At 50.2% G+C, this 19,239-nt stretch overlaps 3 protein-coding genes across 3 annotated transcripts; 2 read left to right on the top strand and 1 right to left on the bottom strand.

The window, feature by feature from the left end:
* Window positions 1-3,537: 3,537 nt before the first annotated feature.
* CSUI_000511 (hemolysin-iii related subfamily protein) lies at window positions 3,538-9,528 on the top strand. The gene is made up of 4 exons (XM_068060745.1): window positions 3,538-4,359; window positions 5,424-6,086; window positions 7,040-7,147; window positions 7,992-9,528. The coding sequence occupies exons 2-4, from the start codon at window positions 5,576-5,578 to the stop codon at window positions 8,336-8,338; spliced, it is 966 nt and encodes a 321-aa protein (XP_067927281.1). The 5' UTR covers window positions 3,538-4,359; window positions 5,424-5,575; the 3' UTR covers window positions 8,339-9,528.
* A 2,396-nt stretch (window positions 9,529-11,924) lies between these two features.
* On the top strand, window positions 11,925-14,830 carry CSUI_000510 (uncharacterized protein). Its single transcript, XM_068060744.1, has one exon. The coding sequence runs from the start codon at window positions 12,871-12,873 to the stop codon at window positions 14,533-14,535; it is 1,665 nt and encodes a 554-aa protein (XP_067927280.1). The 5' UTR covers window positions 11,925-12,870; the 3' UTR covers window positions 14,536-14,830.
* A 1,427-nt stretch (window positions 14,831-16,257) lies between these two features.
* CSUI_000509 (dna mismatch repair c-terminal domain-containing protein) lies at window positions 16,258-19,236 on the bottom strand (the record flags this gene model as incomplete). Its single annotated transcript, XM_068060743.1, has 3 exons — window positions 16,258-16,755; window positions 17,643-17,926; window positions 18,910-19,236. Coding segments are annotated over 3 exons (684 nt in total), but the record flags the coding sequence as incomplete, so codon positions are not given.
* Between the last annotated feature and the right edge of the window lie 3 nt (window positions 19,237-19,239).

Here is a 19,239-nt window from a genome sequence, read left to right as displayed (position 1 = left end):
CTGTGAGACGTGTTGTGCTTCGGTGACAAGACAGATAAAAACTTGTTAAGATATTGCGGCGTCCATTACAGAAGCGCGCCCCGTATGAGCCCCTGGGGCGAGGCGAGCAGACAAGACAGGCCTCTCCCCAAGGCCTTTCCAGCGGTGATTCCGGAGGGCTAAGAGCCTGTCCCTTCAACAATGGTGTTGGCGCGGGGAAAAAAGTGTGTGTTTAGCCCTGCAGCTAACGGCTGCCGAGGTGGCTGTGGCAGCCTTCCCGTCCGCGCCACTATTATCTAGTCTCGTGACAGTTCGACTGATAAGAAACAGAGCCCGTTACTTTCGCATCGCCATTTAGCTCCTGTAGTGCGGTCGGACTCCCGCCTTACCTAAAGCTAGGGCCCCTACCGCTGACTCGCTGGAAGGCGTCGTGGCCTCAGAACACGTCGTGGACCAGTCCCTGTGCTCTCCAGCGCGTAAACGTCGGCATCCCTGGAGAATGTTGTGCTCTACGTTCTGCCAAAGTTGTCGTCAACTCTGTTGTTTCGTTCCGTACGTCTGAGCTCATACCGGATCTCCTTGGGATCGAGCCGGCGCGGTTGGAAACTCGGAGCAACAAAGTCGGGTGAATACGTTCTAAGAGGGATCATTGTGACGGAGCCGGTTCAGTGGTGTTCCCATTGCGGTGTTAGCCCATCCTGTCGATGAATGTGTATCGTTTTGATCGGCCCTTCCGAATGAAGTTACAGCAAACACGCGTGAACGTGGCCTCAAGTTCCTCGAAGACCAATCTGGAAGGAGGGTCGTTTCAGGAGACTCGGCAATGGAATGCAGCCACCAACTGAATGAAAACTATCAACTCATAGTGCTGGCGCACGACAGCTTCGAAAGCACTTCTGCTAGTACCACGTCCGTACGGCGTGTTCGTGATTTCGGTCGTGTTGACCGGTGAACCTGGGAGGACCTCCTCCGTCAATCCGTCGTTTCACGGGCGTTGAGTTTGGGTTGACTCGAGTGAACCCGATAGTGGTTCGACTCACACCCTTGAGCGCCCGGTCATCAGATCGGAGCTCAGACAAGTCCCATCACACCTGTGACCCGCACCCGAAGAACGGCGCACGACATCATTATAATGGACCGGACTGCTATTACATGAGGGAATGTAAGAGCAGTAAGGTCCATAAAGACAAACAAAAAGAGAGGAATCAAGAGTGCCATCTGTTTAGCAATCTCCGGCAAATATGTGAAGGTCGGAACAGAGCATGAGCTCAACGACTGGGTACCCGGGTTAGAGTTCGCGCTGACGAGCTCTGGTTGCAGGCCGGAGTAGACTGATGCACGACTGCGACCAGGTCTAAACGACCCTTGCCGAAGAGACTGATGAGAACGAACAAAGGCTCCAGTGTTTTCTGAGGAACTATGGTGTTGATCGGCTCACTCGTGCGTCGGAGCATGGCTGAGAAGACACCTCTGTCTGTCCCTGTCGATGCTGCATCGCGAATATGTCGCGAGTCCGCGAACTTGTGCGGTAAGGAAACTTTTCCAATCAAGCAATGGGCGGGGGAATTCATAGTCCGGTGGGGAGTACACCCCTGTCCTCCGCGGCGATCTCGTGTGTTCGCGAAGACCGTCCAGCCGGCGATGCTGATCAGCGGTAACTAGTCCATCTTGACCGGGGTAAACTGGAGTTCATGCACCTAGCTGAAATAGGTATTTCTCATGTTCCCCTGTGACTCTTTCACTCTGCAGGCGGCGGCTGGCCCCAACAACAGCGTCGCTGCCCTGCCGGGCGTATCACTACGGCCATATGATGCCGGCTGCAGCAGAGGTGGTTGCATTGTTTTAAGGCTGTCTACCCCTGTGGCTCAGTCCGCAACCACCCTTCGTGCAAGAACAGGAACCTGCACTACAATGCCCTGCTCTCAACGACGGAGTCAAAACATCTCTGTCCTGAAGACATGAAGAGCCGCAGGCACGCTTCAGAGAGATACCCGTACTTTTGGACAGTTGTGGGCAAAATTGTCATTATTAGGGGTCGGAGTCTCTGTTGCTATTTGCTCCGGACGGGGTTTTCATTGAGAGCGTTCGCTCCTCTGGGCTCGTTGCGATTCTGTCAGCCTAGTAGCCGCGCTGTCTTCCCCTAGCCCTGGCGCCTGCCACCGCAGCGAGCGCATCGCGGGCTTTCACGCACTAGGGGGGAGTCCTGCATCCAACCGACAACACTTCCCGCTGCAGACACGCCAATAAATCCCCGGGTGGCTAGACAACTTAGCAGGCGTAGCACGTGGTACGGTTTCCTCCCCCGCCTGTCGTTCCTAGACCCAGTGTAGAGTGGTCACCCCAAGGTAGCACCAGACAGCGTACACAAATGCTGCCGACGCAGGTGATCTCGGTTCCCCCCCGCTGCGTGTCCCACGAGGAGTCCTAAACGACCTGAGCTCCCTTGTCGTGCCACGACGTTTGATGCGTCCGGATGTGTACCACGGAAAGCGAAGAATGCAGCAACTAGACAGGTCCTTGCAGTCGCCAGAGCAGCCCGGTGACCAGCACGAGATTCCATCTCTCCTGCTCTTGCCTGGTCTCCGCCGGTATCAGTCTGAGAAAAGGCGGGTTACAGGTGAGCTGCGCACAACAGACGGCAGGTTACACCTCCGGTCTGCAGCGCCCCAGATCCGGGCGACGCAGCGCGCGACCTGCTTCACCAGGAGGCACGATAAGAACCACGTAACGCAGGCATTCCTGCTATTATGTTGTGATAGCCGGCGGAAGTGTGTCGCCCGGGGTCCCTTCCCCGTCGACTGACAAGCGTCTCGCTCTCGTCTTCCAGTTGCTCTGTCCGTGGCGTTCAATGAGGAAGGAGCCCCGCCTCCGAAGAAGAGCGCCGCCTTGTTGGGCAGTGCCCTCTGTGTCTTAAGGCAGAAGACGCCGCAGACACCGGGACAGGGCAGATACCCCGCTCTAGGAATTTCTCATTGTCTGCGTTGTCGCTCACTGTTGGGACAGAGGGCGTGACCACGTAGGCGGTACTTGGAACGGGATTCCCGTTGTCGCGCTGCGCAGGTGTTCGGCAAGGACAGGAACTTGACAGTAGGTCTCCTAGTAAATCTCCTAGCAAAGCGAAGGCTCTCAGTGCTAGTGCTAGTCGGAAGAACCGGTCGTGGCCGAGCTCCCGGACGGGAGGCTGGACTTCGTGTCTGCTCTCCTTGGCCTACTGCATCACCTGTATATACTCGTACAGAGCGTGCGGCACTCGCAGACGACATCGCCTTTTCAGTGAAGAGAGACGTCATTCCTCCCCAATCTACCACGCGCCCCCGAGTTTATTTGCGCCCCTCCCGCGTAAGCGCCGTTGTTCGGCGAAAGGATACCCAAATGATCCCTCATTGGGAGCGAGGCACAGCCCCTGTCTGCCGGCCGGACGGGAGCCCGAACGGTCCGGGACGTAAAGGATGGTGTTGAAGGGGCTTCCACAGGTATCTCTCCGTGCACGGTGCGCGCCTTGAAACCAAAAGCCACAGGTACATGCACTCCCGCTTCACGTATTTTTTGCACGTATTACCTTGTTACTTTGCGTTTCCGCTTTTCATTCCCGAGCAGCTTGGTTCGCCTCCCCGGCGTCTCTCAGCCCACTATGGCCGGACAGTGCATTGAAATGTAGAGATATCAGGGGTCTCGAGCACCAAACTAATAATCTATCCCGGGAAAATAGCATGATGTGCAGTCGAGCCTGGGACCAGTCTACTGCGCTCTCGCGCCACCGACGCGTACTGTGGTAGTACTCAGCCGGCTCGTGTGTGCAGAGAGGACGCTGTCACCGCGCGGGAGGGTGCGTGATCCACCCGGAGGATGCGTCTGCGTCAGGATATCTGAAGCAACATCTCGGGGGAATCCTGCGTTTTCAAAAAGTTAGCTGCTTTACAGTGGTTTGACACGCTCCAGATGACAGGGTGTCGATACCGGTGGCCCGTAGTTCGCCGCGACGTCGCTTGTCATTCAAGCTTCTTTTAACCGTACACCTGCCCGTCGAGAGAGGCGTTCCAAGCAATAATGACGCGTCGCGCAGCACACGGGGAAAGTGTGCAATAAAGTCCGCAGTTTACGTTATGCTGTCCTCCCTGTCTGAAAGAGGTTTTCTCTGCAGAGTTCTTCTTTTTCCACTGGGCTCAATCTAGCGTGCTCGTTTACAACGAACTCCGATCCGGACTTCCGTTCATGTGCTCGCAACTGTCTTCCCGGTTGTGGATGAGTCTTGTGTGACTTCAGCCTTCTTTCTCTGCACGTTTTTTACGTCTCCGACGTCTTCACTGACTGCTCACAAGTCGCAGGTCTTGGTTCAAGAAGCCGTAATTGTTGTCTCGCTACTCACGGCGGCTGAGAAAGGTCAGGGAGGAAACACGTTGACTCGCCTCAGCAATTCTTGTCTCAGACCCGTGTATCTCTTTCATCTCTTTTCTTACTTGGCCTTCCCGTCTCTTCATTCTATCACGTCGCTCTCGTTATTCCGCGTGTTTCTGTTGGTGTGGAGTCTTTCCCCAGCTCCACCAACCGTAAGGTATACGACATTCTTCTTCGCGTGCCGTTCCCTTCCCTACCGTGTGCGACAGTGTTTTCTTTTTTCCGCAGGATTGTGCGTGTTTCTCGTTCTTCACCTGGAGAATACCTGGATGTCTGACCACGTCGATATCCAGTTGCTCACTTGTAGCCGTGTTTTGCGGGAGAGATGGTTTCTCCTCAGGCAGCTGGAAAGCTTCTGGCGGCTGTTACCGTGTTTACGTCAGTCTATTGTTTGTGTTGTTTGATTTTCCCGCACTTCTATGGTAAAACAAGCCCAATTGTCCATTCTATTTTCCTCTCTCCGCTTGTAATTTTGTATATAGGCGCTTTCGGTGTCCTCTTACTTCTTGTCGGGTCTCTGTGTATTGCGGGTATACTTATGCTCCAATATGACGACCCGCGTCTCCGAATGAGAGGGGAAGCTTCTCTACGTAGATGTAGCAATAGCCACCCATCTCCTTCCTTCCCATATAATAAGAGTATCCTCTCTAGATGTTCTTAGAGAAACCCATACATGCGCTGATACGAACCAGCGAACTTGAAACATACCTGTCTCTCTCAACACTTCGCTTCTCATTTTTCCTCATCTGTGGACGCTAATTGCTCTTTTTTCCTAACTGACACATTTGCCTTCGTAGACACTTTCCGCCTAATTCCGTCTTCTTGCCTTCTTCAGATAGAACTACCTGTATCGACCAAAGAGATTTATATTCTAGCTATCTTCATGTTCTCGTATACGATTCCTATTGAATGTGTTCTACTTCCTTCCTTTTGATCTTTTTTTCCTCAGCCAAATAACGAGTGAGTTGTGACTTTCCATCTGATCATCTTCTTCCCTCCCGGATCTATAGCCTTCTTTTCTTTCTCTTTCTTTCTTTCCGTCTCTTCAGTCCCTGCTTCTTTCTTTGGACACCTGTTTTCATCAACTCTCAAAAGACATTTCGCCAACAGTGGAAGAATCATTCGTTCTTCTTTTCCATCTGATCAACTGTCAGAAGACTTTCTTCTCCAGTAGAAGATCAAGGAGAGAAGTGTGACGAAGATGGGGGGTGATAAACAGATGTCCTCTCAGATCCAGTCAGATGTTGTAGAACGTATGGAGGAGACCACGAGCGGTGGTAGTTTGAGACCAAGAAATCCTCACGATTATGAAAGTGAGAATAAGAAGCCATCGAAAAGAACCATCTTCACTTCCATTTCATCCGATATGCCAATGACAACAGCGGCGGCGACAACGACGACCACTGTGATACACCCGCATAAAGCTGCTTCTACCAATGATAGCAGCAGTGGTGCTGCTGGTTATCATCTCACACAAGATGTAATTGTCACTCGACCATTTTTGAGAGGAAAGATTCATCTTTTTCTTCTACTCGTCTCTCCATTCTGGATGTTCCTCATCTTCAGTGTGTGCAGTAGTCCGAGGTCATTCATTGCAGCGGCGGTCTCTTGTTTTAGCTTCGTTCTGAACTTCCTCGCGAGTACTCTTCTTCATTGCTTTGAATGGAAGAACCCCACACTTCATCAAATCTTCCACAAGTTAGATCATGCAGGTAGGGTGAGAATACGACGACTCATGGTGTTCTTTCTACTGAGTGATCTTACCATGGAGAGTACGAGATGGACTGCGACGATGGGTCCTTTCCTTCTTCTTATCTGTCTCGTTATCAGTCCCCATTATTGTCTTGACGGAAGAGGGGGTGAAGACATAGATAAGATGCTGCATTTTGCTTAGTCAGCGAGACTCGACTGCTGGTATTTATGCTCGTCTGTCTTCGGAAAAGAGATGTAGAGACGAGATTGATCCGAGGCAGTGTATATATATATATACGAGGTATTTGCACGTTCATTCACTGTAGATAAACGCACAGGGGGGTGAAACAGGGAGAAGCCGAGATCGCCTCCTCTTTCGTCAAGTCCCGCTGGTTTCTGTACACCTATGCCGGAAGTCTCACGGAAGCACTGTAGTCTGGTCAGGGTTCCTCGCCTGCTGTTCGCACTTCACACGTTCGCTTGCTTCTCTCTGGCTATAAGTGCATGTGCGGTATGTGTATGTGTGCATGTACGTACATAAATATGTGTGGATATACTTATATTCATGTGAACCATCTATGAGGGAGGGAGGAGAGTCCTACTTGAGAGATCAGAATACCTCCCAATGCAGAAGGCTAGTGCTTGTATAGTACTTGCATGTAACGGGGTGTACATGTTACTGTCTCAGTTTGTCATCTTCCCGCACCCTAGACAGCAAAGACTTTTTCAAATGATCCGTCATGATTTGTGTGGTGTGTGTGGGATGAACGATGGTTAACTATGGGAGTCAGTATGTAAAGAATTGTTTTCATAGTCACCGCTGACCTCTATCAGTGTACTCCGTCTTTTCTCTCTTGCCAGAGATTAGAGGTATCTTTCATTCCCCCGTCGCGTGCAGGCACGGATATGTGAACGTGTATGAACTGTATGTATGTATGTATCTATCCATGTATGTATGGATGTATGCATGCAGGTATCTTTATGGTGATCAGCGGAAGCACAACGCCTATTCCGATGCTTTTACTTGATTTTGGTTCTTCCTGTTGGCTTCTCATTGTTCAGCTCGGAGCGACAATCTACGGTGGGTAGTAGTCGGTCCTCTGAAGTCCCTTACACCACAAGTATCTGTGTAGGGATACATCTGTCTATACGAGAGGGTATCTGTTCAGTGTTGTCTCTCCCTTCTGTTGGTCTACTGCTCTTGTGGAAGATCTGTATGGGGGTGCTCAGTCTCGTAAAGGCGCTCAGGGCAGAAGTCGTATAGACGGCGAACAGAAGCGTTTACTGACGTTCTGTATCTGCCTTCTGTTCGTTACTGATGGCTATAGCCGGTTAAGTTGTTTGTGGGGATGTATTTCATGGACTCTCGCGTATCTGGAGTTACGTCGAGTGCTACTCTTGTATTCTAGTCTTTTCATCAAGATCGATATCTCCTGTCTGGTAGACGAAACAGTGATGAATCACTAAGAAGATTCTCTGGAGTTGTAGCTGTAGAAGCATTCCAACCAGTTCATAAAGAATTACGTTGATCACGATTGTAACGACGAACAGCAATCTCACATCTTTTAGCAAATTCTCTCAAATGAGGAATCACTACTTGACGGCTTTTGTGGGATAGTCTACAGAGCCAGGCCAGGGCTGTGTGTCGCCATCTCGCCGTGAGGAGCTATACGTATACATATGCCTATATACTATTCTGCTACCACAACGGTAGACCGTTCCCGTATATGTGTTTCTGTCTGCATGTAGGTACATTCAAGTCATCTAAAGAATCATGTATGTATGTAAAGTAGTGGTAATACGATCATAAGCAGGCGTTAGGAGAGTATATACACGTCTCTTGTGGTGTGCTGAGAGGTTTCGTATGCGATGTGTATTTCTGTTGAGTAGGTGTATTGGCTTCTGTATGGTTCTCTTTTTTACAGGCTTCTGTTCTATCATTTTCGGAGACTTGACATCTACGGGACGTGCGAGACGGGCGTATACATACATTTTTGTAGGGCTACTGCATGCACTGTTTCTTTCTGACTACTATAGGGTTTTAACATCATCGGAGCTGACCGCGGTGATAGCCTTGTCGAGCTTATATGTGATAGGTGCCCTAGTCTATTCATGTAAACGTCCAGATCCTTTCCCAAGAATCTACGGCTTCCATGAGGTTTTCCATTCGTTCTGCTTTCTGAGCTTCTTGCTGACTATGTGGCTTGACTATGTTATTATCCGCCGTGTAGAGTGGGGGAGACAGAAGTCTCTAGAAGAAGCTGCAGTGTAAATGAGGCAGTGAGTGGGAGTGTTGATGATGAACATTCCTTTGTACAGAGGCGAGACATCCGCGAGAGTCTTCAGCAGCTCGTATGTGTCTCGTCTCGCGCAGTGTGGACATAACAACAGAGAGCGTTCTTTTCAATCACCTTCGAAGGCGTTCTCATGCGGACGTGAATGCCGGATGACAAGGGGGGGAGAAGGCGAATGATAGAAAGCTCTGCAGAAGACTTCAGATTTGGAGTGTTTCCGTCATTTTTTTCAAACCTTCGCTCAGTGCGCATGTTGGTTATGAGTCCTTTTGCCAGCCTGCTGGTATACGCACATGCGTGTCAGTGTGATAAAAATGTCTGCTCTTCTTGTAAGAGTCTCTCCGGTCGTCTGTTTCTCTCAAAGCACGTGATGTCGTATCAGGTAAAACAGCTACAGCCGTACAGAGTGTCTCTCTCTTGTAGGCTTCTTCTACCCAGTGTGTTAACTGCCAGTGAATGCGACTTTTCTGTCCTCCGTTTTGCATAAGCTCAAGTCGATGCGGATGAAGGGGGAAGGCTCGGCTGGGGGTGCTCGTACACATCGTTCACGTGGTGCAGTCGTTGTGCTATTATGGCATTTGGAGTTACTCACCATGTGTTGTGCGCACGCGACGTGTATTTGAAGGTGTTTGTGTGGGTGCATGAGCCGAAGTTGTGTGTGTGGGGTCTCTAGAAGAAAAAAAGGAATGGAGTGTGCGCGTGCCTACGTGGCGTCGCGCTAATACCTTGCCAGCAGAGGCAAGGAAAGGTTACGTCTGTCTTTTTTCCCGCTGAAGAGTACGGAGACCGGGGTGTCTCTTTGGTCGGGGCGTTGGGGAGGGCCGAGCGCTCAAGTGAAGAGTGATATTGAGCTGTTACACGAGGAAGAGTAAGGCCTGGCTTACTGCGTTGTATGAAGAACCGTCAAAGTGCAAACCAGACACTTACGGGTTCGGGGACTGGCCGAGAAGGACTGTTATTGACACCCGTCTGGTTCCTTTATGATGTCTCCATAGGTGTGGAGTGCTGCAATAGGCGAAAAGTTCGTGCTTACCTCAGTGTCGCCTGCATTAAGCGCAGGTGGGTGACGTGCAGGCTTCTCTCACTTGTCTTCATACGCGGTGCCTCCTTCTAGGGTTGAAGTGAAAGAATGCGAAACAGCGCCTTTCGTACGCTGGTAATCTGTCGACCGTTACACGAATTCTACGGAATGACGAGGTCCATCTCTTTGCGAGGAATACTTTTCTCCGTTTCGTGTGGTGCAGTGTTGTCGTGTGCTCGTTGGACCGTGTGTGTTCTGTTGACTAGAGCCCCTATCAAAGTACACTGCGACACAAATGCAGGATGTGCCAGTTTTCTCTCCTGTCTCAGAAAGGCATTCTGACTGGAGACGGCACTCTAGCTTCACATACACACGCCTGTCTCTCTGTTTCCACGCTCGTTGGCGGTCGCAGTGTGCAGTCCCCTGAGGGGATTGTCTTAGTGGTGGGATGCTGGACTGCATTTCAGTGTGGTCGGCCTCTTCACTCGTACTTTCCGTAGTGTACTTCACACGGGCGTTGTCTAGCTCCTGTTGGCAGCAGTCCGTCGAGTCCGACGCTTTCAGAGTCTGTACGCAGAGAATCTCTTTGCCCAGTCATCGTGAGTCGCCTGTACGGCAGATCCAATGCGAAACGCCTTAGACTCGTACTCTAGACAGAAGGCGAGAGAGGATGTAGTTCCTTGAACACCGACCTCCTCAAGAAAAGCAGTTTGTTTGCCGTCTATTTGAAGGCCTTGGTGCTGTCGTCCGCAACACTGCGGGCAAAGAGATGACCGGGGGACGTGACGCCGAAAGAACACTCGGCAACCACCCGTCCACGTGCGGCTCCCTTGAGGCCAGCCACGTTTTCCGGGTCTTCTGTGTCACGGAGTACGAGTTGGCAAAAGCGAAGTCTGCGACGGGATCAGAAGTCGCCTGAGGCGTCCGACAAGGAGACGCAGGTAGGTTCGTCAGTTAAGGACTCTCTCGCCCGTAAACGGTAGCGGAAATGGCGTCAGGCGCTGGTTAGACAGTTCAACTACCCTTACATTTGTCAACGTGACTTCTCTTTGAAGGTAGTATTGGGGGGATTGTATGCGGCTCAAAGGGTTACAGTTACCGACTCTTGGTCGGCGTTTGAAACGACACCTGGCAGGAGTTCCTCTCGGGTCTCCTGGCGTACTACCTTACACCTGTTTATGCCCTATCTTGGGTTGGGACGGGGGAGCGGAGACAACATACCTACGTTGTTTGTCATGGACAGGAAACGGGAGGGTGAGTCTCCCCGCCGACGGGGCATCCATGATCGTCAAGGGTATAGTAAGAACGAACGCTGGTGAAACATTGTCACGAGTGCAGTAGCACTACAGCACACGCGCAAGGCCGTAACATACGTCTTGAAGACTGGCAACAATCAGGTAGCTGTAGCACAGCCCGCCACCTGAGTTGTCGGCTTTCCCTGTTTCGGAGGTGAAATTGTTTACCAGAGTCGCTCCCCAGTTCAGCACCTCCCCTTGACAGGGGAATACCGTCTGGCTGGTCTTCGAAGTTGTTTCTGCCGTCCGGAATTAGGTAACACTACGACGGCCAGCAGCCGAGATCAGACCACTTTCGTCGTTCTACGGTCGCTGGTTTTGCAGGTGGGGCACTCGTCTTTCCAGGGCTACCCTTAGGCGTAGCATTGTTACAGGTAGCTAAAGGTAGCCCGCTCGGCCTGATTGATAGGCCGCCCACCATGGCTAGAGCTCGGTCGCTAGTACTCGGAAAAAAGTTTAGTAAGATAAATTATTCTGGTCAGGGTTTAGAGTGAACTGGACGGGCTGACCGAGCCGAACCGCCGCAGGTGCGATCAACAACCCCCCGTTGATCGGTTGGGCTTGCACGGCAGGTGGAGTGTCGCGGGACCTGGTACGTCGGATCAGGACACCGGAGCTCGAAGATACGGAAGGGAAAAGAAATCAATCTTCTTATTCCTCGTGAGGACAGTTCTGCTATCAGTTCCTAAGTATAGCGGAAACTGTGCAAACCCGCTGGATAGACGGAAACGCAACATTCCTGTGGCAGCCAGAACGGTCGCCGGGGGCGAGAGCGGAGCCCTGGTCCTTAGGGAAGATCCCAGTTTGACGGTTTGCTGTTTCTAGTGCCTAAGCAGCATGTGTGGACGGGGTAGGAAACAGAGCACCGGTTGCAGCACTTTCAATCACTGGCAGACCGCCAGCGTAGTTGCTGGTGCCGGGTGTACGAAGCAACTCATTAATTGCCAGAGAAAAGTGACGACGAAGCAAGAGAGCACACGCTATAAAAAGGCCTGCCTCCGAGGAGCTCTGAGGGAAACGCGGTTGTCCCCTTCTGTGTAGCGCCACAGGGGACGTTGCCCTAGTAACCAAGGGGGGAAATAGGCCGCGCCCCCGCGACGCAGGTCGACGGATGCAGAGTGCGCTGCGGACGGGCTTCCGCGGGATGGCACCAGGAGGGCGAGCGCGGAGAAGCGGGATCTCTGGAGAATGGCGGGTCGGCACTGAGAGCGACGTTGCGTCGTGAATTGGGGACGACACAAAGAGAGAGGTCGTCCCCGAGCGAACCGGATGGAGTTCAGCGAAAAAAAACCACTGATGCCCCCCTGGGGCGAACAGGCATTTTCGAGGTGCCTGCGGGTCTCTGTCTTCGCCGACGACAAAACGTGGTCTACTGGCTGGTTCGCGTGGTACGTACGGCTCCACAGCCCCCGCCGCAGCGTATGTGGGCCTGCTGCCCCTTGGTTCGAGTGTGGCTGGGAGCGACGGCGCGGCGCCGATTCTCCTTACCCAGAAGAAAAGTAAAGCACAGATTAGCTTTTTCTAAAGGCGGACTAGCCATTGATTCCCTCGAGTCCTTATCAATCGGGCACGTTTCTTTCCGTTCGACCGAGGGAGGCTACATGCAGGGCCCCGGTTTACTACGGTGCTCAGACACTTCAATTATGTCTCCATTACTTACCTGATTTTCCCGTCCTCCAGGTACTTTTTCAAGGGAAAAGAGAGGATAACGCCTAGAAAAAAAAAACGCCTCTTCCCAACCGGGCAGGGCCCGGCTCAGCCCGTAGCGCAGCACGGGTTGGCAGAGCTATGATTGAGCAGGACTCATCGCTCTCCTCCATCTTATATTTTCAGTGTAATGAACCACTATCTAATGCTTCTCTGCTTTATTCTTTCCGAGCTCTTTCAGGGGTGTCAGCCTTCACCATCCGTCCCGGGTGCGGCAAGGGGGGCTGGTGGAAGTTTCGACCTCTGCCGGAGACCCGCGTCCGTCGTTTTTTTTTTCTCATTGTTTCTGGCGTCGAGTCCACATAAGCCGTCATGATTCGAGATCCATGTGAATGCTCCGCCTTCAATTGTACTGTTTGGAGTAGGAGACCTTTCTTCGCTATCTGACGCGCGTGCAACCTGCCAGTGCACGTGGCCTCTTCGATTTTCCAGTATCACACGCCGTAATCTACCAAACTTGCAATCTGGTTGCCGCGACCGAAGAACGATGAAGACCGAGGCCTTCGTAAAGATATCTGCAATCGCTCTTATAGTAGCGAACTTGCTATTGATGGTTTGTCTCTGGGAGGCGAACAACTATGCGAAGGGAGAACTCACGGCGGTGCATTCCAACAGTCGTCAACCTTCGAATCATGGATACGACAACAATAGTATCGGCGTTCAAGAAGACATAGAGCACACGGGTCCCAGTCATGCTGGCGAAGATTCTGGGGAAGCAGACGGACAGGAGACAATCGACCGCCCGTCATCGCCACGGAGACTGGTTCGTCGGAGATCGTCGTCCATGCCTGTTACCTTACCAAAGCTTCTTTTAGCTGTGTCCTTGATTGGTGCAGCCATATATGCGTTCCCACGCATAGCTAGGATCTTTAAGAGGAGATACGATGGAGATAAAGACACAGATGCACTGGAGTTGGCTGATGTCGTGAAGACGCGGGCTGCTAGGATAATTCTTGTTGGTTTCCTTACGGTCCTTCTGGCCAGTATCCTTGTTCTAGCACTTCATCCGACACTCAAACTCAGACAGCGGACACAAGAAGTACCAGTAGCATACGAAGAAAATTCAGGAGAATTCAAACGAGTCGTCATTGGGTTGCGGTTCTCACCTGACAGTCCCTGGAAGCCGGGAAAGCACCCAATCGATCTCTCATTTGGGGGCGTGGATTTTCGTCTGTATCTGTCTGAGGAAACTGAGGGGGTCCTAGAAAGCCATGGAAAATTCGGAGAATTGCAGAAGTTTCTGGAAGAAAGCATACCAGTTTTATCTCAGATCGAAGGAAAATTCTACTGGGAATGGGGATCTCGTGAAGCAGAGATCGAATCGGGTTACCTTTTCGATGTCCCAGCAGATGAATCTACGGCTACGTATGCCTTTCATATACCTGACTCATTGCGCCAGGTCTTTGTAAAGGATGAGAATGGTGAATCAGAAGCAGAGGCAGACTTGCAAGCTGTATTGAAAGCCCTGGCCATAGAAGCGAACAAATTCAATCCTGTACCGACTGGTACAGAAATCTTCATGGGTGATCGTGACTCCGCCTACACTGAACGAGGTACGCATGGATTTCCGGACCCCCAGACGAAAGTGGAGAACGGGAAAACCGTTATCGTCTTAGGAACAGGCTGGCAAGATTTTACGCGGAGGGATCGCGTAAGCAAAGATGCAAGCACGGCACAATTCCATAAAGTAGATGCTTATGAATTCAAAGACGGCCACAGGTCTATCGATCTACAACTCGAAGATGGAGCACTGTTGAGAATGATGATACCTCGACATGCTGAAGAAGCTTGGAAAGATGCAGGAGTCGTGGATCTAGTTAAGAACATACTAAGCGAACATCCAGCGAAAGCAGACCCAGTCCACACTGGTCATCCAACTCATACGATGATCTGGGGGACAGACTCAGGTGTGCAGGTTGGGCCTGCATACAAGCATGGCGGAACCTTGTATCGTGTTTTGCTTCCGGAAGCTGTGACTGACGCTTTTACCGCGTATCAAATGAAGATGTCAGCTAGGGAAAAAGCGCTTGGAAGTTTAGCACATAAGGATCTACCTGCTCCAGGTCAGGACATGGAAGCTATGCTGGAAGCAGCTGTAGCGGAAATCCACCGGCACCGGGTTTCCAGAAGAGCAAGGGGACGAAGATTCTGAACCATGCAATGAAGTTACCTTGAATGTTTCGTTGTCAAACAATCTCATGGTTGCCGTTGTTTTCCGAAAAGAAAAGCAAAGAATAGGAGTCACTCCTCTCGTTCAAAGGGGGGTGGGTTTCTGTCAGAAGTGTGTTGCACACATCTTCGGATCAAGTGGTGCTAACAGACCAAACAGCTTGTATATTTGGGCCATTACATTTACGGCTGTTCTGGGGTCTTGTGAGTGTTTTCTCTTCTGCCTGTCCGTTCGGTTTACACGGCCAAGCCAACCCTTTCTGTCTCAGTTTGCCACGCTCTGAGTGAAGGGCTTTGACGCTCAGTGGGCGTCACAGTATGAATTGTGGATTTCTTTCATGTCTGCGACTGTACAGACGTGAATTGGACGAACTAAGCGCTTTGGAAGAAGCAAGTTCACTATTCTTATTCAACGCTGATCGTGCGTGAAGAGGAGGACTGCAGATACGTTCGGGAGACACCGCGGATGACAGGAAAGATGAGGACCAAATGAGAGCTAACAAAAGGATTAGAGACGTTGCTCCGTGTAAGGAAGAACACGCTCGCCTTAGGCAGCAAGGAAGAGCCTGCCTTCCCCCCCTCCTTTCCTCCCTATCACATCCATTCACGTGTAGGCCTGAGACACCTCGTCAGTGTGCAGCACGGGGAAAGATCGCTCGGTAACGCGACGTAATCTAATGAAACATTTTTTTAGTACTAAATCGACCTCGCTCTTAAAAGTCCGCCTCAACCAAGTATAAGCTGGTGCCATAGACCCCACCTTGTGACCCTGTCCTTTACTTTAATTCGTACATGGTTCGCTAAGAACATCACCCAGCCGAAAAAATCCCCGTCAAAAAGACGATTTGCCACAGCTGAGCGCTTTCCGACCTCGTTTTGCTGGCAGCATCTCATGTTCTCGCCAAGCAACTGCTACGGCCGAGACGCGAAGCAAGAAGAAAGAGCCTTGGGTGTGTTAACTTGGATCAGCTCGAGTGCCTAGAAGTGCCTCCTTTTGCAGCGAGGTTCACCGTTGATTTCCCGGGCAGAAGGGGAGGGGCATTCGGTGTGGCTGATGAATCTCTTGCGTCATGTTCTAGAGCAGAGATAACGCCCTTGATGGCCGTGATTGGGCCGCACTTGCGACTGACACAGTAGACAAAAGCCTCGCACAGAAGAAACGAGGCACAGATTCACAGGCATTGCCTGTATTATTGAAAGAAAGGAAGTGAGTAACGGCGTGGACAAGCAACGGCATATTAGATTGAGCTATTGTCTCTAGGCGTTGGTACTTCCTTTCTACGATTTATACCTTTGTTTGGTGCGTTTCTATTTTGACTGATTCTGAAGCTCCGAATTTCTTTTCTTCGTCTCACACATCCTTGATCCGAGACAGAAAAAAAGTGAGAAGGCGTTTCAAGCAGCTTCAACGGCGCTTGACTCGGCAGGCCCCCCGCCTCAGCAGAGATCCATGTGCTGAGGTACCGCAAGGAAGCGACGATCACCTCGTCACGGCATTCTCTCGGCCTCTGCTTTTTTTCCTTCGAGCTGCTAGCGAGACAGAATAGCTTGCCTTCTTCCGAGCCATTTTCTACTTCATTACATATGCTTGATATGAGCTTCAAGCACTTCCGAGGTTGTCCAACTTACATAGACAAGTAGATGCGTATTTGTATTTCTTAGTGCATCTACTTGAAGAAAAAAAAGGTTTGTCAGTGACGTCTGTTCGCCTCACAACTAAGCTGCATTTGAGGTGAAGCATACTTTCATAGAGCAAAAAAACAGGCAAAATAGAGGGCCACGGCTGGAGAAGAGATGATTTGTAACCTGGATTTTTCCGAACTTCACGCGTTTTGCAGCGACGCCAAAGAAGACTCTTTACTTTCCTCTTTTCTTGGTCTTCATAAGTGAATTGTCTCTCACTGTAGAGATCACCGAAGTGCTTGCTGACTGAGAGTGAACAGAGAAAGGCATTTCACGTTGTCCTTCACCTCACTCGTTCGTTTCTCATGAAGATTTTCTCGGAATAGATCAACTTCTTTCCAAACTCCACGTGGCTCCCTTCCTTTTTTTTCTCTGTTCTTCTTTTTTCTCTGCATTTCCTCTTTAGTTTGATAATAATTAACATTACCAGACCAACGTCCATAAATTTCAACACCTTTCAAATACACGGTAAAGAGCCGGAAGAGACGCAATAACCTGGATGGTGCCGTCTTCGTAGAACCTGCCGTAGTAGTAAGCAAAAAAGCCGAGGAAGGGGAGAAGGTGAGAGTAATGTGGTTCGAGTGGTAGAAAAAGAGAAGATTTTTCCGACTTGTCTGTGAATGTCTTCAGTCCACTCTCTTCTTTCAAACACAATACAAACAAGTTACATGACTTTAGGAACGAGATGACCACCTTTCCGGGGCATTTCCTGCTTCCATAGCCTTCGAGATCGGACAGAATACTATGGTGAGCTAGAACTAGAGAGGTGAATATGTTACCTGTCATCTAGAAGAGCAGGTGTGCCCACCCCGTCGACCGGAGTAGAAACAAGTGTATGTATGTATACACATATATAAAGGTGACTGACATGAATCATAGCTATTCGGCATGCCTTATCTACCTGGGAAACCTATTAGCACCACGTGGCCCCGGTCAAATAGTTCTTTCTCCCATCACAGATGAGAGCATCCAGGTGTCAGTATCACATAGTCAACTATAGACATATTTGAATGCACATACACAAATCCAATGTACGAAACACTGAGTTTCTCACGGAATGGATAGATCCTTGTACACAAGCTAGTATGCGATAACGAATACATACACTATTCTTCACCTGCGTGTTGAGTGCAATCCCTTCTCGCGAATATACACGTGACCACATACATACCCATACACATTCGCACACCCCCATACACTTCCCTTATTGAGAAGGACGAACAAGGCCTGAAGAGACATACACAGCTCAATCTGCTAAAATCATTTCTGCCATGTGTGGGACTCTCTCCTCTGTCAACATGACTTGTTCCAGAAAGAAGAGCCTTTTCTTCCTTGTAGAACAACCTACTGTCAAAAAAAGTCAAGAAGGTCTATCGACAAAGCAGCTCTCGGTCTAACTTCACCTACCTCTTGGGCAGAAGGCCTTTCCAGTAAGTACGGAGAGCGGGTAAGAAATATCTTTCGTGGATCCGGTTAATTTCTGGTCTAGCACAGGTTGCTTCGTTTGAATTCGGCGAATTCTGAGAAGATGAGCACCCATCCCCCACCCTCTCTGCTACTTTGGACTCCTCATCTCCCTTCGCTTGCCGTGCGGTTCTCAAGCCTTCTTCTTCAGACGGTAAAGATGTAAAGAAGCTCGCTAACAACAGACTGATGTCCTTCAAGCAGTTCTTCTCATCTTCCCAGTCAACCTGTGCAATTCAGAAAAAACACTATTCCAAGTGTAATGACACATCACACATGTGTTGAAAGGAGGAGTACTCCCCGTGACTGTTGTACGAGAAGAGTAACACGAGCCACCTATCGCTACAACCGAACACACGAAAAGGTCTTTTTATTATTCGATACGGTGAAACGTTACGAAGGGTCTACTGATATATATATATATATATATATGCATGTACACCCGTACATGTTTGAATGTATCAGCATGCCTGGGCGGCCACCATGCTTCCAACTGTCCCTACACCGTAAGATATACTTGACACACGTCCTGGCTACCGCGCATAGTTCCACTCCATTTATGCTTAGTATACAGACGCGATCTGAATCGAAAAACTAATTAGATGCAAGGACCGTCCAGGCCGCATGGATTACACGGGTGCTCCGTCACCCCGCGTATCGTAATCTCCCAGCCACCCTAGATGTATCGTTATATAGCCTGCAAAAAGCCACGTATACGCAAACACCCTTACATGTGTATAGACAGACGCACAAGTGATAACCATCTATATGCACATTTGAGTGGCAATGTTAACGTACGCGGTCACTTTTTTTCTTAACAGAAACACCACGCATGAACACGGATTCACAGAACGAAGATGCCCCCTACTCACTCTAGTATCAAATCCGCCCCTTCGTGTGCTTAGTGGGCAGATACAAACAAATACTTGCGCATTTCTTGATTGTCGAAGGTGAGAAAGAGTTTTGTATACGCATCAGCATACCGTGTGAGACATCTGCGTATTCCGATTCTCCCTGTGACCAACGAACTACACGCAACTGTACTCTCCTAGTGGCAGCCACATTCAGATCCGACATATCATGAGGAGAAAGTTACGCATGCAACGACACAGACACAAAACAGAGACACATTCTTCTACTCTCTGTCTCTGTCCCTCTTGTCACTTTCCTTCTTCGTGGCTTTCTCTATCCCCTGGTAGGACTGTCTTACTCGAGCAACAAGATCAATGATCAGCCGGGGAAGTTTTTCTATGCATATATACGACCCCATACAAAGAGGCAAGGTTGAAATCACCCAATCCCGACAGCCAGAAGTTTCAAAGGCATCTCTCTGTTCTTCCACGTCTTTCTCTTCTTCTTGGTCTTCATGCTGACAAGACTTTCTTTTCCGTGACTGAATTGACTCAGCATTCCCACGGCGTTGAACGGCGCCATTCTTATCCTCCTCGGGATCTTGGCTTGTCTTCTCTATCTTTGTATAATGATCAGCATCACGACTCTTCTTCTCTCTCCCTCTCTCCTCTTCTTCTTTCTCCCCTCT

The sequence above is a fragment of the Cystoisospora suis genome, assembly GCF_002600585.1.
Source record: "Cystoisospora suis strain Wien I chromosome Unknown contig_188, whole genome shotgun sequence".
In the NCBI taxonomy this organism is placed as follows: domain Eukaryota; phylum Apicomplexa; class Conoidasida; order Eucoccidiorida; family Sarcocystidae; genus Cystoisospora; species Cystoisospora suis.
Note: the sequence above shows the minus strand (reverse complement) of the source record. Positions and strands in the feature narration are given on the sequence as shown.

Coding starts and splice junctions, on each gene's coding strand:
- CSUI_000510 (XM_068060744.1), top strand. CDS start 12,871: ATGAAGACCGAGGCCTTCGTAAAGATATCTGCAATCGCTCTTATAGTA.
- CSUI_000511 (XM_068060745.1), top strand. CDS start 5,576: ATGGGGGGTGATAAACAGATGTCCTCTCAGATCCAGTCAGATGTTGTA. Junction 6,087..7,039: donor CCACAAGTTAGATCATGCAG/GTAGGGTGAGAA, acceptor GTATGCATGCAG/GTATCTTTATGGTGATCAGC. Junction 7,148..7,991: donor GCTCGGAGCGACAATCTACG/GTGGGTAGTAGT, acceptor TCTTTTTTACAG/GCTTCTGTTCTATCATTTTC.